The sequence below is a fragment of the Coregonus lavaretus genome (assembly GCF_964263955.1).
Source record: "Coregonus lavaretus genome assembly, chromosome: 1".
NCBI classification, from domain to species: domain Eukaryota; kingdom Metazoa; phylum Chordata; class Actinopteri; order Salmoniformes; family Salmonidae; genus Coregonus; species Coregonus lavaretus.
In genome coordinates this window covers 63884033-63900909 of record NC_139988.1, presented here as the reverse complement: position 1 = coordinate 63900909, position 16877 = coordinate 63884033, and the positions used below count along the sequence as shown (strand labels likewise).

At 44.0% G+C, this 16877-nt stretch overlaps 1 protein-coding gene across 4 annotated transcripts in view; it reads left to right on the top strand.

The window, feature by feature from the left end:
- The window catches only part of LOC311130489 (retinoic acid receptor alpha-A), a 211944-nt gene that overhangs the window by 147235 nt on the left and 47832 nt on the right, over positions 1-16877 (top strand). The window contains exon 1 of one of the 4 annotated variants that reach the window (XM_084163238.1): positions 3546-4569. The exons of 2 other annotated variants lie outside the window; for them this stretch is intronic. In XM_084163238.1, the coding sequence (XP_084019364.1) occupies positions 4392-4569 (178 nt within the window). In that variant the 5' untranslated portion in view covers positions 3546-4391. Of the gene's footprint in view, positions 1-3545; positions 4570-16877 lie in introns of those variants that run through there. One more of the 4 variants, XM_084163240.1, reaches the window with a different exon arrangement.

Sequence of the window (16877 nt, the reverse complement as noted above, 5' to 3'; positions counted from 1 at the left end):
TTACTCTCCTCTATCTCCCTCTCTCTCTCTTCCCCTCCTATCTCTCTCTCAATTCAATTCAATTGAAGGGCTTTATTGGCATGGGAAACATATGTTAACATTGCCAAAGCAAGTGAAATAGATAAGAAACAAGTGAAATAAACAATAAATATTAACAGTAAACATTACACTCAGAAGTTCCAAAAGAATAAAGACATTTCAAATGTCATATTATGTATATATACAGTGTTGTAACAATGTGCAAATAGTTAAAGTACGAATGGGAAAATAAATAAACATAAATATGGGTTGTATTTACAATGGTGTTTGTTCTTCACTGGTTGCCCTTTTCTTGTGGCAACGGGTCACACATCTTGCTGCTGTGATGGCACACTGGTATTTCACCCAGTAGATAAGGGAGTTTATCAAAATTGGATTTGTTTTCGAATTCTTTGTGGATCTGTGTAATCTGAGGGAAGTATGTGTCTCTAATATGGTCATACATTTGGCAGGAGGTTAGTTTGGGCTCCCGAGTGGCGCAGTGGTCTAAGGCACTGCATCTCAGTGCTTGAGGCGTCACTACAGACCCCCTGGTTCGATTCCAGGCTGTATCACAACCGGCCGTGATTGGGAGTCCCATAGGGCGGCGCACAATTGGCCCAGCGTTGTCCGGGTTTGGCCGGTGTAGGCCGTCATTGTAAATAAGAATTTCTTCTTAACTGACTTGCCTAGTTAAATAAAGGTAAAATAAAAATAAATAAAAGGAAGTGCAGCTCAGTTTCCACCTCATTTTGTGGGCAGTGTGCACATAGCCTGTCTTCTCTTGAGAGCCAGGTCTGCCTACGGCTGCCTTTTTCATTAGCAAGGCTTTGCTGTACATTCAAAGCTTTCCTTAGGTTTGGGACAGTCACAGTGGTTAGGTATTCTGCCAATGTGTACTCTCTGTTTAGGGCCAAATAGCATTCTTGCTTGTTCTGTTTTTTTGTTAATTCTTTCCCAATGTGTCAAGTAATTCTCTTTTTGTTTTCTCATGATTTGGTTGGGTCTAATTGTGTTGTTGTTGTTGTCCTGGGGCTCTGTGGGGTCTGTTTGTGTTTGTGAACAGAGCCCCAGGACCAGCTTGCTTAGGGGGACTCTTCTCCAAGTTCATCTCTCTGTAGGTGATGGCTTTGTTATGGAAGGTTTGGGAATCGCTTCCTTTTAAGTGGTTATAGAATTTAACGGCTCTTTTCTGGATTTTGATAATTAGCGGGTATCGGCCTAATTCTGCTCTGCATGCATTATTTGGTGTTTTTCGTTGTACACAGAGGATATTTTTGCAGAATTCTGCATGCAGAGTCTCAATTTGTTGTTTGTCCCATTTTGTAAATTCTTGGTTGGTGAGTGGACTCCTGGCGCCTGCATATATTCAGAATGATTAGTCATGTTTTTAAGGAATTCTACAAGTCACTATTTGGCATTGACGTCTGCTTCTTTTCAAGTCCCTGCAATGTGACTTTTGTCTTTGAAGGCCTGAAAAGGAGGTTGGTCTCTCAAGCTTTCCCATGCCTCCTCTCCATTATAAACAATGATCAACAATCCATTATCTCCCGCTCTGGCTGTGCCATCACAACATAGAGGTCAAATAAATACTGCCCAAGCTGAGAAGAAAAACAGGCAAAGAAAATTAGCATTTTCTGACACCATTACTCATTGTGGCTAATCCTGTGAAGGAATTTCTCCTGTGGTATCTGCCCAGAGCCCAGAGCTGGCTCTCTGCTGAGTTATCAGTCAAAGTAAACAGTCTGGTCCCTGCATTAAATAAGTGTCACAGTCAAAGGTGGAGCAGGCCAACCCCGCTGTGGACAATGCCAATAATTCCTCTAACACCTTTTCAGTCAGGCCTAGTCATGGCCCTTTGGTTCAGGTGTGGACCAGAGGCTGGGATGTACCAATAATGAGCCCCTGATGGAGGATGAGACACTGGCTAAACCCTGCCAGTACCGTGATATGCAGAGGTTTCAGGCCTGAAACATCATGTATTAATCAATTGGTCATCATAGTTTTGGCGTTATAGAGTTTGTATCATCTATTGTTTGGATGTCAATGGATAGTGTTGTTTCAACATGCTATTTGATTGGTGTTGTAATGGTTATTACAATGGAATAAAAACTAGTGTTGTGTATTTCTTTTCTTTTTAGGCTTTCCACTAGATGTTGGAACATTGCTGCGAGCATTAGTGAGGTCGGGCACTGATGTTGGGTGATTAAGCCTGGCTCGCAGTTGGCTTTCCAATTCATCCCAAAAGTGTTTGATGGGGTTGAGGTCAGGGCTCTGTGCAGGCCAGTCAATTTCTTCACACCGATCTCAACAAACCATTTCTGTATAGACCTCGCTTTGTACACAGGGGCATTGTCATGCTGAAACAGGAAAGGGCCTTCCCCAACCTGTTGCCACAAAGTTGGAAGCACAGAATCATCTAGAATGGCATTGTATGCTGTAGCGTTAAGATTTCCCTTCACTGGAACTAAGGGGCCTAGCCTGAACCATGAAAAACAGCCCCAGACCATTATTATTCCTCCACCAAACTTTACAGTTGGCACTATGCATTTGGGCAGGTGTTCTCCTGGCATCCACCAAACCCAGATTTGTCCGTCAGACTCCCAGATGGTGAAGCATGATTCATCACTCCAGAGAACCCATTTCCACTGCTCCAGAGTCCAATGGCGGCAAGCTTTACACCACTCCAGCCGACGCTTGGCATTGTGCATGGTGATCTTAGGCTTGTGTGAGGTTGCTCGGCTATGGAAACCCATTTCATGAAGCTTTCGAAGAACAGTTAATGTGCTGACATTGCTTCCAGAGGCAGTTTAGAACTTGGTAGTGAGTGTTGCAACCGAGGACACACCATTTTTACGCGCTTCAACACTCTTGGTTACAGTGCCTGGTTGACTTCTGGTTTCTACTCGGACGCTATTTGCGCTGGTTCAGTGAGAGCAGTATTTGAGGAAAGTTGATTGTGTAATAGCAGGTGTACAAGGTGGGAAACATTGAATGATGTCAGATAAGAAACGCAGAGGCGAATCCGAGTCATTGTGTGGGTCATTTGGGGGTGAGGCTGCTTGCTTCCGTGGGTTCAAGAAAAGTTCAGCCACACAGTATTAGGCAAATTAGCGAGACAGGGAATGAGGGAGAAAAAATCGGAGGGTAGTGAACGATGAGAGCATGGGGAAAGGGGTCAAATTAGTTGGAAGGAGGAGCCCAAATTTCTAGGAAAATAGGTAGCCTACAGGCTCATGGAAAACTCAATTATGTTCATAAACTATCTGAAAAGACATTCGAGGTTCATTTGGGAGTTTACGTAATTTAACTCTTTCAATACGTTACTTTTTAAAGTCCCACTCACTTATACATTATAAAGCGAGGCGAGGAGCCAGCGGCCTTGTGTTCTCGCTTACATGTCCCGCTCTGTTTGAGTGGTGTGAAGGGTTAAATATGGGAGGAGCTACCAATGAAAAGGGAGTGAGGAAAAATAAGCGATTGTAGGTGGAGCCAAAGCCCAGCTGCTGTGCCTTGTCACATTCTGCAGGACATGATAGCCACACAATTTGTGTGGGAACGAATTTGGCTCCTCTCGAAATACAAACAAGAAGAACCGATTGTGTTTTGCGAAACTGTACATTGAAAAACAATAAGGGCAAGATATCTAACAAATCAAGTCGTCGTGCATTGGTGGTGTTGCGCGGTGGACAACATAAGTGGATAGGCAGACAGACAGCAGGCTGATAGTCTGCCCTTCAAGGCAAGAGCTCAAACGGGACAATCTTCCTTATCCCGGAGGACGAGTTGGAACTAAATACGGAATTCCATTCTGATTGATCTGCAACTGCTCTCTTTTGTGTATTCTGATGTGGTTGCAGTGTTATTGAAATTGTCTGGGACCCCTTTGCGTGATTTCAGGTATTCTTGGAATTTGTAGGGTAGCCTATATTGGTTTGGATCTAGTTTATTATTTGAGCAAGGCCATTGAACTGATCTGTCGGGCTGAAGTTATTCCGGTCGGCTTTTTCGATCAAACAAATCATTCGGCGCATTCCAAACCTCACATTTGACATCATGTTGACCATTCTTTTGAACGATGTGTTCAAATTGAGTGTAGGTGAATATTCCATACAATTAGTATAGGTGTGTATCGGATTGACTCTACCAACTAGTGGATCCGAAACCTCAAGTGTTGTGTCTATGAACGGATTTATTCCCTTTCTTTTGAATGTATTGCCGTTTTGACCATTTTGCACCATTTCTACTACCTCTGCTGGTAGCAAACTGAAAACCACAAGGCTGCTGCTCCTATTTTCTTGTGCCCAAATCGTTGAGCGCAGCAGACATTATTTCTCTCATCGGACAATAATCCTCACGCTTTCTCTCTACATATGATGTATGAGAGTGTGGACGTCGTGGGACTGAATCCCAGCCCGAACCCGTTTTTAATGATGGATTACTACAACCAGAGCAGAGGATGTTTGATCCCGGAGAAAGGACTTGTGCCTGGAGTGCCCCATCCCTACAGCTCGTCCATCAGAAACCAACACTGGAACGGCTCAAATCACTGTAGGTGGCATTTTCACTGCCTCGTTAACTTCATTTCACTAATTGGCGAAGTTAAGGCGAAGCCCTTTGCGCAAAACTATGCCACTGTTTTTCTATAACTGTTCATGATATTTGTTTTATGAAGTGTAGGGAATTATTGCATACATATATTATGCCTATTAACTTGATTAGAACGAATTTAATAAACACATTTATATCCCATGTAGCCTATTACACGGTTTTTACTGTACTATTTACCTCATAACACTGCCTTATAGTTGACGTATTTTTGTTATCCCAGTCTTATATAACCCACGTTTAAATATGATTTGAAATCATCTAAAATGATCTCTGTCAGTCGCATAATAGCCTACAATAGCCTATGATACAGGCAATGTTATCCAAGCTATTGTATTTTGATTAATAACCACGAGGTTTTATCCAGGCATGCCAAATGTAATCAGATCAAACTTTGCTATCATTAACCTTCGCTGCTGCAATAATCTATTCTAGTGCCATTGCTGTAGATATGTAGCCTTGATATACTCCTCGTTCAAAATTATTAAATGCTTTTCAAATGAGGAGTGTAAAATAATAATAAAGATTAATTTGAAAGCATAGAATTTACCGATAATTCTGCGGCATAATTATGCAGATCTGTAATCATTATATAGTTATTGATACTGTATTAATATCTCCATGCACGGTAAAAACAAAACAAACAAAAAAACAGAAAAACTACCATGTTGCTTTTGTGGAGTTTGCACTTTTGCAACGACATTTGGAAGAACTTTAGTTGTTTGTGTCAGACTCTGCTCTGACACTCATGTCTATGGAGTAGGCCCATATGTTAAATGGGGGCACAAGGATAGTGGTATATTGCTGAACATCTAGCATTTTTCATGATTTGAGTCCAAGTCCATTTAAAAATGTTATCAGATGGAAGTTATTATTTCCTCTTGAAACACAGTAGTTTACACGTGGAGGGAAATAGTCACCCCTGCTGCACTTGCAGAATTGGCTATAGAGTGCATCTGTAGCAATTGAGATCATTTTATTGTGGCAACAAAGTATCATTTAAAGGGTCATTTCATTCTGTACCTCCACAGGGGTAACCCGCTGTGCCACTCAGTCACAAAGCACAGTGGGACTTTATGGTAGAAGTGGTCTGCTTGTTGATTACAGCTGAATGACCATAACAGCCAGGCACTCTCATATCCTGAGAAGGGATCATTTCCTCATTAAATCTGGGCTATATAAATGTACAAGAGAAGTAGATGAAAAAGTGTGTGTTTCTCATCAGGGTATTGAAATATGTGCCCAGGCCCCAGGGTTTGTATATGAATATCTGTCCTGCCTGACCTGATTCTGTGTTTACTTAAGTCATGAGGTTTGGACAGAGATAGGGACTGGACATTGAGAAACACATCGACAACAACACCAATCACAGACAGAAACTGCTCACATGCTGCTGGTTTTGTTTAGGAGGTCACATCTCTACTAGGGTTAAATCAATACAGCTCCTCTGAACACAACACAGACAGCACCAGCCCTCACTGAGTTGCGGACTCCAACCCGAACGCTATTATCGTATTGGCCCAGTGAACGGCTCTAGTGGCGGCATTGATTCAAACCATGTGAGCTAATATGCGAGAGGCTAGCAGAGGGGGGGGGGACCAGGAAAAGACCTCTGATCCCAAGCTCTGGTTCACATTGTTGTGCTAAACCAAAGAGGGCTGGGATAGTCAAACAACGTCTGGTGCGCCTATCTCCTCTTTTTATTGGCCTGTTTTTATCCCGTTCTTTTAAAAGGAACTAGCAGGGAGTCCTATGCTGTGTTATCCACTGCACATGGTTTATTAAATAGATTATACACTTTTCCCTTAGCGGTGTGGTTCATTTTAGAGGGCAGGCCTCATAGCAATGTAATGTATTTTCCTTGGCATGCCTCTTCTGCATGGATCTACAGCAATTAGGCTATTCATCAGATGACCCTTCAGACGTTCTCTCAACTCTTGAGTACATTCAGTGACATCTCCACTGGAGTGAAACTGGGCTCAAAGTGCCTCTAAGGGCTCAGACACACTGGTAGCGTTTGCCGGCAGAGAGTACTTAGCATCTCTGAACAGAGTGCTGGCTGTAATTTGCAAACCTAGTGCGTGAAAATGTCGGAAGGCAGACGTCCGCCAGCGGGTGGTCCCTAAAACGTATCGCTCTGAACGAACGGCAGATCAACATTCGGTGCTGTGTGTGTTGTCTAAGACTCAACATTATCAGCTACTACTACTCACGGTATTATATATTTACAGAATATTTCATTTCTGCTCCAAGCGAACTGTGTTATCTCTATCCAGCCATGTCAGTGAGTCGTGTTCATCATAAGGAACAGCAACAGTAACACCAGTAGTAATCTGACTGTTATTGTGCTGAAGAACAATTCCCAGTCTCAGCGAAGGGTCCAAGCAGATTAAATGCACTTGATTCCATTCCTTTCAGAGGGCTGCTTACAGCAATTACAGGCTCATGCATGAAGGAATGTGCATGGCTTTTTTCACATGACTGTCACACACACTGCACGGGGAGGGGGGTTGGTGGGGGGGGTAAGGGGGACACAAGGTGGGCCCTAGTCACAGTGAGACTCCCTCTCTCAGGCCTATTGCTTTTTCCCAGGCTGTCGTATGGCCTGTAGGGTGTGCGCCAACAGTAGCCCAAGGAGCCGAGCTTTGACTTTTTCTCAAGGCAGAGCTGGCAAATAGTGGCCTATTGGCTCTAATCACCTGTATTGGAGGGAGTTAACTGCTCGCCTAATCTGAATCATGTGGTATTTAAGTGCGGAAGTCCTTTCGGTGGGGGGGGGGGGGGGGGGGGGGGGGGGGGGGTAAAGAAGAAAAAACAGATGGTATTTTTATTCTTTTCCAACAGCAGGAGCAATTTTGGGCAGGGCGAGTGAGGGGGGGGGGGCAAGAGTTTGAGGGGAAGAGTTCCAGTTTGCTGGTGAAGTGTAAACCCGTGCGGTTTCTCCGAGGGTTGAAGTCTTGACGCGTCAGACAGCGTAGTGAGACCGCCTGGGAATTGTTTGTGCTGTTTTTACAGTACATGGAAACTGTGGCTGATGTGTTTGGATGCAGCTCTTGCCAAACCATTGCAGTGTTGGCTTTGCGAATGAGCTACGGATATTGTTTTTGCCCCTGACGTACAAATTGCATCTGGCAGCGTGCACCAGGGACTTGAAACCATCCATAAGCAACTTAGCATAAAAAAACGTCAGTTCCACTAAACCACAAATTGACATGGCCAAAAGCTGGTGGTTTGTGACAATGCAATGTAGAGATGCTGAGCATAACAACTGGGGAAAAATGGTCGTCCTACCAGGCTTGTTCTAGTATGGATTCACATTGTGAATCCAATGATCTACAGTGGGGTCTGAAATTGACACCCTTGATAAAGATGAGCAATAATGACAGTTAAAAATAAATAATTCAGATCCTGAGGTATATTGTATGCTGAATTTCTTTGGGAAATGATTTTCTTTAATACGAATACAACTGCTTGGAGAAAGAGATTTTGTTTACAAGTAATATTATTTTTTTCTCTAAAAGGTAGGGGGTCAAAATTCACACTGCTAAAGATTCTTATAAATAAAGTAGTCAAGTTTAGTATTTGGTCCCATATTCCTAGCACGCAATGACTACACCACTGTGATTATTATTTGACCCTGCTGGTCATCTATGAACGTTTGAACATCTTGAAGAACAATCTGGCCTTAAATGGCCATGTACTCTTATAATCTCCACGCGGCACAGCCAGAAGAGGACTGGCCACCCCCTCAGAGCCTGGTTCCTCTCTAGGTTTCTTCCTAGGTTCCTGCCTTTCTAGGGAGTTTTTCCTAGCCACTGTGCTTCTACATCTGCATTGCTTGCTGTTTGGGGTTTTAGGCTGGGTTTCTGTATAGCACTTTGTGACATCTGCTGATGTAAAAAGGGCTTTAAAAAATGTTGATTGAATTTGATTGATCAAGCTTGTGACTCTAGAAACTTGTTGGATACATTTGCAGTTCGTTTTGGTTGTGTTTCAGATTATTTTGTGCCCAATAGAAATGAATGGTAAATAATATATAGCAACATTTTAGAGTCAATTGTATTATAAATAAGAATATAATATATTTCTAAAAACTTCTACATTAAGTTACAGAGGGTCAAAGATCATACCCCCAAGACATGCTAACCTCCCCTGTTATTGGTAATGGTGAGAGGTTATCATTACTTAAGGGTAGGATCTTTGACCCTCTGTAACTTTCTCACTCATCCTTATTCCCGATTTGAATTCAGGATTATCCGTAATCATGGTAGCATCCACATTAATGTAGAAGTGTTCAGAAACATATTATATTCTTATTTACAATAAAATTGACTCCAAAATTACACAATACATTATTTACCATTGGGCACAAAATAAATAATCTGAAATGCAACCAAAACTAACTACAAATACATCCAACAAGTTTGTAGAGTCACAAGCTTGATGTAGTCGTTGTGTGCTAGGAATATGGGACCAAATACTACACTTTTGACTACTTTATTTAGAAGAATCTTTAGGGGTGTCAATCATTTTGACCCATACCTTTTTGAGAGAAAAATGTATTACTTGTTAAGCACATCCTCTTTATCTGAACAATTGTATTAGTATAAAATAATAACTTCCCAATTGCTCATCTTTATTAAGGGGTGTCTAATTTCGGACAACAAAACAGAAAATCACTGGTCATGCACTTGAGTTTAGGTGTTTGTTCGTTCAATAGAACACTGCAGGACTTGTTCTACCCTACCATTTTGAACTATCGCATTTGCCCTTTGTGTCAATGCCATGTCCCTATATAGTTTCTGCATTCTCTTTCATGTCCATACTTCTCGAGGACCTTTTAGTGCTTTTATGGACAGAGGATTTTTCCCTTGAGGCTATGTTGATGTGAACTTGATGGGACAGGCTAGATGGATGGACATGCTTGTGTTGGGCAAGGTCCCCTGTTTTAACAGGGTGAGCAGCAGACACAGTCTCACATGCGTCTGCCTGATCCTGTCAGCCCCACAGACACAGTGATTTAGTGGCCCAGCCGGATGGCTGAAAGCAGAGAGTGCTGTGTCCCACAGAACGACCTGCTTTGTCATCAAGGTATGTTTGTAATGGCGCAGGGTGAAAGGAGTTCAGTGCCGTGCCTGGGAAAGGCCGCGGGGCAGCATTTCACAACCTGCCATCACTCGCCTCCCCAAATGGCACCCTGCCGTCAACCTTCAAAGCAGTCATCGCTTTAATGCGATGCATAATTTACCAAATACAGACGCCTCTCGGAACTGGGCGTTCGCCAGCCCAAGGTTACCAGGGGCAACCTGGTCACGCGGCGCGCTCACGCGTTCATGTTTTTTAAAGATGCGCCAAACGGGTGTGGATCGTCACCTTGAGTATTTGCTTCATGTACACACAAACAACAGCGCTGACTTCAACGGTTTTATTAGCTGTGAGCGGCCCATTGCAAAAACCTTTAGAGGTCGAGCATGAGGGAAATTCAGCATATTTGTGCGGAGATGGTGTTTGCACTCACGCTTGGATCCACCAACAGGCCTTGGCTTGTTTGCAGAGAGAATTAGTCGGGGGCATTGGTCAGAGGACTGTACGTGAGCTGGGTTTGACGTTAAATCCCCTAACAAGGGTGGGTTTACTCTGTAAAGCCCACTTTCATGAACAAAGCAAAGTGGACAGAAAGGATTCAGCCAGTGTCATTGATTCACCAGAGCTTAAAGTAGACAAGTAATTGCAGACATAGTGACAACAGGCCGTAATCTCACTATCAATAATTACATTCTCCCTCTTGTCCACACACACACACACACACACACACACACACACACACACACACACACACACACACACAGAGAGAGAGAACAGGAGGAGATCGAAATGGCTTAGGTTAAAGGGGTTTCACTCTAAAATATTCATAGCCTCTTCATTTAAATCAATTCGGGGTATATGGAGGCAGTCAAGCGTCAGACTGTCAGAAATTGGGCCGGCCTTTTGTAATCACTTCTTTACTTATCTCTACAGATGGTTTGCGCGCTGCTTGGCTGGCTATATAGCACATTGAGAAGAGCTCTCTCTCTCTCTCTCTCAATAACTCTCTCCTCCACCATCTTCGTGTCTCATCCACACTCACTCATAATAGAACATGCATAAATTCATTGAGGTATCGAACCAAGGACATTTATCAACCCAGACTTCATCTACCATGCATTCTCATTCCCATTTTTTTTCCTTCTTTTGGTTGCATTCTTTAGCATGCTGCCGAGGTGGTAAGCTAGAGCCTGGCAGTCCGTGGTATTATTCATCTTTTAAGGTCGGCTGTCCTCATTTCTTTCTTATTCTACAATCGTTTCCTGTTCATTTGCTCTCTGTATATGGGGTTATTACAGGGAAAGTCGCCTTATTTCATCAGAAACTTGTGCATAATTCTCACAGGGTGAAAGCCCCCCCACAAACTCTCTCCCTCTGACCCAAAGCAAGATGGCCGTCTGCCCATCCCCATGCCCTCTGGTCCTCCTCTGGAGAGTCAGCGTGTTGCTACATCATCACACGGAGGGCCAACCAACTGTGTACGTCTCAGGTTGTCTGTCTCCACACAATGGAATGCCCTCCTATTTAGAGAGTGGGACATCCGTACCAAACGCAGCGAAGGGCCCAGAAAATGGGCCAGAGGTTAGCAAGCTAAAAATACTGGCAGGATTCCTGCTTCTGTGAGAGAAAATAGCATAGTGTGGCCACTCGAGGAGCTTATAATACGTTTACATTATAGAGTTAGTATACTGCTATTACATCCATTTTTAGAGAAATTGGAGGTCATATCATATAACCACAATCTGCTTTATTTCTTGTCATGAAAGTGTATCCGTCTCGTTTTCTGCACCAGGACGTAGTTTTAATAACATAGCGGGCCGACCCGTGCCTGAACACAAAAAGAAACGAGACATTGAGTCTCTGTGGTCCAGATGATCTCATTGCGGTTACAGAAGCCGGGTCCTTATTTGCTTTTCCGTCACAATAGCGTTGTGTCTGTGTGTGTAAGGGCCCTCCGTGTTCCTGGGCTGGGTAGCTCATCTGAGGAAGATGAGCCGATCCTGTCCCCTGATTTATGAGCAGCTTCTGGTGGAGTAACTTAAAGGCCCAGTGCAGTCATAAATGTGAAAACACCTGTGTTTTATATATATTTCTACACTGAGGTTTGAATAATACTGTGAAATTGTGTAGATTATGATAATGCCCTTTTAGTGAAAAGACCGCCTGAAATGTCTGCCTGTTTTGGTTGGATGGCGTTTTAGCCTTCAATGGTGACATCACCATGAGGTAAATTTAGTTAATATACCAGTAAGAAAGAGTTCCAAACCTCTCTGCCAACAGCCGCTAATTTCCTGTTTCCCCCTCCCCACTCAGACCACTCCCAGACAGTCCTAACAATATTCTTGCTTGAGAAATTGCCATTTGCTAAGAACCTATTTGTTTCTTTTTGACCATTCTAATTAAAAACAATCACCGTAAGGTACTTAATTGTTACCCAGAAATGATTTGATATTGAGATTAAAAATGGCTGCATTGGACATTTTAAGATCCCTCCACTCAATCCGGCTCCAGCTGGAGAGAAACCCTGCATGTCTGGATCAAGTCAGTCTTTCTCTGGCCAGCGACTGACTTACTCCGCTGTATCATTTGATATTCATTAGGCTCTTTTCACCCACTGTGTCTGACATCTGAGGGTTAAAGGCCCACCTGGGAACTCCTTTAACCGCCATCCAGAGATGTGGTGGTGGGAATAAAGTATGAACAACACCTTTTTAAAAGATGGAGAATCTAGAGAAGAGACGGTCTCTTACCTCCCCACCTCTTATGAAGGATACGACGGCATGCGAGGGAAGCAGAGGCTCGACAGACGGATCGTTCACCGTCTAGTGTTGAGGATATTAGTGAGGCTCGCATTGTGAGAAGTGAGAAATGCCCTCTAGCTCTACAGCTCAGAACACGTGTGGTTGGGGAGAGGTGAGAGACAGACACTATCCCTATCCTGTTTACTATGAATGGCGTTAGTGTGTAAAGTAGGATCTATGCCCATCATTAGATATAGTGTTTGTCTCTAACCGTTGCACCTTAGGCGAATCAGAGAATGGGGCCTACTGTCTTACTAAGGACATAGTTAGTGTTTCCCATGATAGTAAATGTGCAGATATCACAGTAGGTTAGCAGTAATGCTAGCTAGATAGAGAGAACCCATCTTCTAAAGAAGCATAATATCTAGACTAAAGCTCACTGCTTCATAGTCCACTTACTGGCTATTTGATATGAATACAGCCACCTACGGCTATTTCTCCTCTGAAGACATTAGACAATGTGCAGTGAAAGCGGAGAAACGACACCATGGTGATTTGAGCCTACAGCTACCAATGTTTTTGATATTTCAGACAGACATCGAAGTGGCTGTGACGGTCTGTTCCTCATTGAAGCCATCTTATTTAAACGACTGGCTGTTATCTCGGATCTGGGAGAAAAGGGAAAGTAGCGTTTGTGCCATCTGCGCAGTCGGGAGTCTGGTTGGGTTTTTTCAGGGGGAATTTCTCAGTTACCTGAGGAAAGCTTTTTATAGTAGGCTTTCTTAGGAGGGCAGAGAAAAGCGAAAAGGCATTTATGTGTCAGTTTATCTCACGGAAGTTAATAGCTTTTGATATTATTCTGTTTCAACTTTTATTTCGCCATCACTCTGTTCCGTTTTAGGCAAACAAACACCTCACTCTATAACAACACCATCTCCCAATGTTCCCGTATCACCGAAGTGTTGCCCAATGATAGTCACACAATGTGCTGAAAGGAGGATGTCTGGGCTTTACTGTACAGTAGATCCATCCACAAATATTACTTTGCTGCTCACACACGGTGAGTAATGCTTGCACACACTTAAGACCAGAACTGAGTGCTCTACTGTACAGCATACCACTGATCATATCAGTAGTTAGGGAAACAATCTTACTACAGGAGTTTACTTTTCTCCTTTCTCTCCACCCGAGGATGTGACTAAACGGAGAAGGAAGGTGACACTTGTTTGAACTGTAGTGACCGAGCCACTACACAGCGTAAACTAGTTTCGCTCTGCATTGGAGTATAGTGGAGTCCCGCTGTGCCTCTGACTCCCTGCTGCCTCCACGTGCCACTCGCAACACGGTGTGCTGATCCCTCATACCGTGCGTGTGAAACCTTTGCACAGTCGCGGCTGTTGCACAATAGTGCTGAATTTCTATGTCTGTACGATCAGCACCCTGAGCGGCGAGGTTTCACTCTGAGAAAAGGGGCTGCGGGAGCTGCCATTTTGAAACCCTCATCCCTCTGGCGCAGTCGCAGGGTTGAATGTCATTTTTGAGTGGGTTGAGAGATGAAAAGAGGGAGAGAGCGAGGCAGGAAGAGAGTGAGAGCTGAGGCTTTGCTAGGATGACTCATATTATTTGAATGCTCTCAGTTTCAAGTGATGGAGACTTGGCCTGGATCCAGTTAGATGTGAAACAGGCCGGTTGGAAAATGTAGTCTGGTATAGAATGGCCTATATCCCTGTCCTATTTAGCAGCGTTACACTGTTGCCAGTGTTTGTTTTCACCTGCCTGTCCCACCACCTCACATTGTCTCCTGTGACATATGGAGCCAAAGCCTCACACGGTCTTAATGACCCAGCAGGGTTGATTCTAGCCTTCCCACATGGAGCCCTCCAAACAGGGCAGTTTCCATCGACACTGCTCCACAATTTGGAAACCGCGTCCATGTTGCCCCAAAACGGAGGATGATACCGGCATACCATAGGTGTGCTGCGTGAAGCGAGATCCACTGGCTGGGTGAAAGCATGAAGCCATGCAGCCGTCACTTGTCACCTAGGGTGCCGACTGCATGGTTGCCCAAATTCTCTCTTGTGCGCAGAGTGGTTCAGTAGTAATCCCCCCCCCCGTGTGAATTTTGGATTGGGTGTAATGCAGGGATTAGGCCCCACAAACTTCCTGGTCCAGCTGCGCTGTAGTTGGTGCATAGGTGACCAATTAGGTGCCTGCAGCAGGAGGCAGGAGACTGGAGCTCTCTGGGCCACAGAGATGAAAAGTTAGGAAAAGACCAGCTTTAAAGACCCCCTAGCTGTCCTCAGCTACTCTCCTCACCTTACATCCACAGCTGAAACGTGCAGAGGTAGACTGAGGTAAGGAATATAGTTTGAATATATATACAGTCAATTATTTGCACCCTTGATAAAGTTGAGCAAAAAATACTGTATAAAATATATAATACAAATACTGAGGTATATTGTATGCTCAGAAAAAATTGAAAATTATATTATTTTGTTACGTTACAGCCTTATTTTAAAATTGATTAAATTGTTTTTTTCCCTCATCAATCTACACACAATACCCCATAATGACAAAGCAAAGTGGCGCAGTGGTCTAAGGCACTGCATCGCAGTGCTAGCTGTGCCACTAGAGATCCTGGTTCGAATCCAGGCTCTGTCGTAGCCGGCCGCGACCAGGAGACCCATGGGGCGGCGCGCAATTGGCCCAGCGTTGTCCAGGGTAGGGGAGGGAATGGCCGGCAGGGATGTAGCTCAGTTGGTAGAGCATGGCGTTTGCAACGCCAGGGTTGTGGGTTCGATTCCCACAGGGGGTATGAAAAATAATAATGTATGCACTAACTGTAAGTCACTCTGGATAAGAGCGTCTGCTAAATGACGTAAATGTAAATGTAAATGTAAAAACAGGTTTTTAGAAATTTTTGCACATTTATTAAAAATAATAAACGGAAATATCATATTTACATAAGTATTCAGACCCTTTACTCAGTACTTTGTTGAAACACCTTTGGTAGCGATTACAGCCTCGAGTCTTCTTGGGTATGACGCTACAAGCTTGGCACACCTGTATTTGGGTAGTTTCTCCCATTTTTCTCTGCAGATTCTCTCAAGCTCTGTCAGGTTGGATGGGGAGTGTCGCTGCACAGCTATTTTCAGGTCTCTCCAGAGATGTTCAATCGGGTTCAAGTCCGGGCTCTGGCTAGGCCACTCAAGGACATTCAGAGACTTGTCCGAAGCCACTCCTGCGTTGTCTTGGCTGTGTGCTTAGGGGCGTTGTCCTGTTGGAAGGTGAACCTTCACCCCAGTCTGAGGTCCTGAGCGCTCTGGAGCAGGTTTTCATCAAGGATCTCTCTGTACTTTGCGCCGTTCATCTTTCCCTCGATCCTGACTAGTCTCCCAGTCCCTGCCGCTGAAAAACATCCCCACAGCATGATGCTGCCACCACCATGCTTCACCGTAGGGATGGTGCCAGGTTTCCTCCAGATGTGACGCTTGGCATTCAGGCCAAAGAGTTCAGTCTTGGTTTCATCAGACCAGAGAATCTTGTTTCTCATGGTCTGAGAGTCCTTTAAGTGCCTTTTGGCAAACTCCAAGCAGGCTGTCATGTGCCTTTTACTGAGTAGTGGCTTCCGTCTGGCCACTATCATAAAGGCCTGATTGGTGGAGTTCTGCAGAGATGGTTGTCCTTCTGGAAGGTTCTCCCATCTCCACAGAGGAACTCTGGAGCTCTGTCAGAGTGAGCATCAGGTTCCTGGTCACCTCCCTGACCAAGGCCCTTCTCCCCCGATTGCTCAGTTTGGCCGGGCGGCCAGCTCTAGGATGAGTCTTGGTGGTTCCAAACTTCTTCCATTTAAGAATTATGGAGGCCACTGTGTTCTTGGGGACCTTCAATGCTGCCAAAAAAATGTGGTACCCTTCCCCCGATCTGTTTCTCGACACAATCCTGTCTCGGAGCTCTACGGATAATTCCTTCGACCTCATGGCTTGGCTTTTGCTCTGACATGCACTGTCAACTGTGTATAGACTGGTGTGTGCCTTTCCAAATCATGTCCAATCAATTGAATTTACAACAGGTGGACTCAAGTTGGTGGACTGAAGTTGTAGCAACATCTCAAGAATGATCAATGGAAACAGGATGTACCTGAGCTCAATTTTGAGTCTCATAGCAAAGGGTCTGAATACTTATGTAAATGTAATTTCAGTTTTTTTATTTTGTATAAATTTGCCCCAAAAATCGAAAAAACTATTTTTGCTTTGTCATTATGGGGTATTGTGTGTAGATTGATGAGGGGGGGGGGGGCTGAAATAAGGCTGAAACCTAACAAAGTGGAAAAATGGAAAGGGTCTTGAACACCTTCCGAATTTACTGTATATGGAGATAGTTTAGTGCCTAAAATAAGGGGTTAAATGCATGTAAAAAATAAAA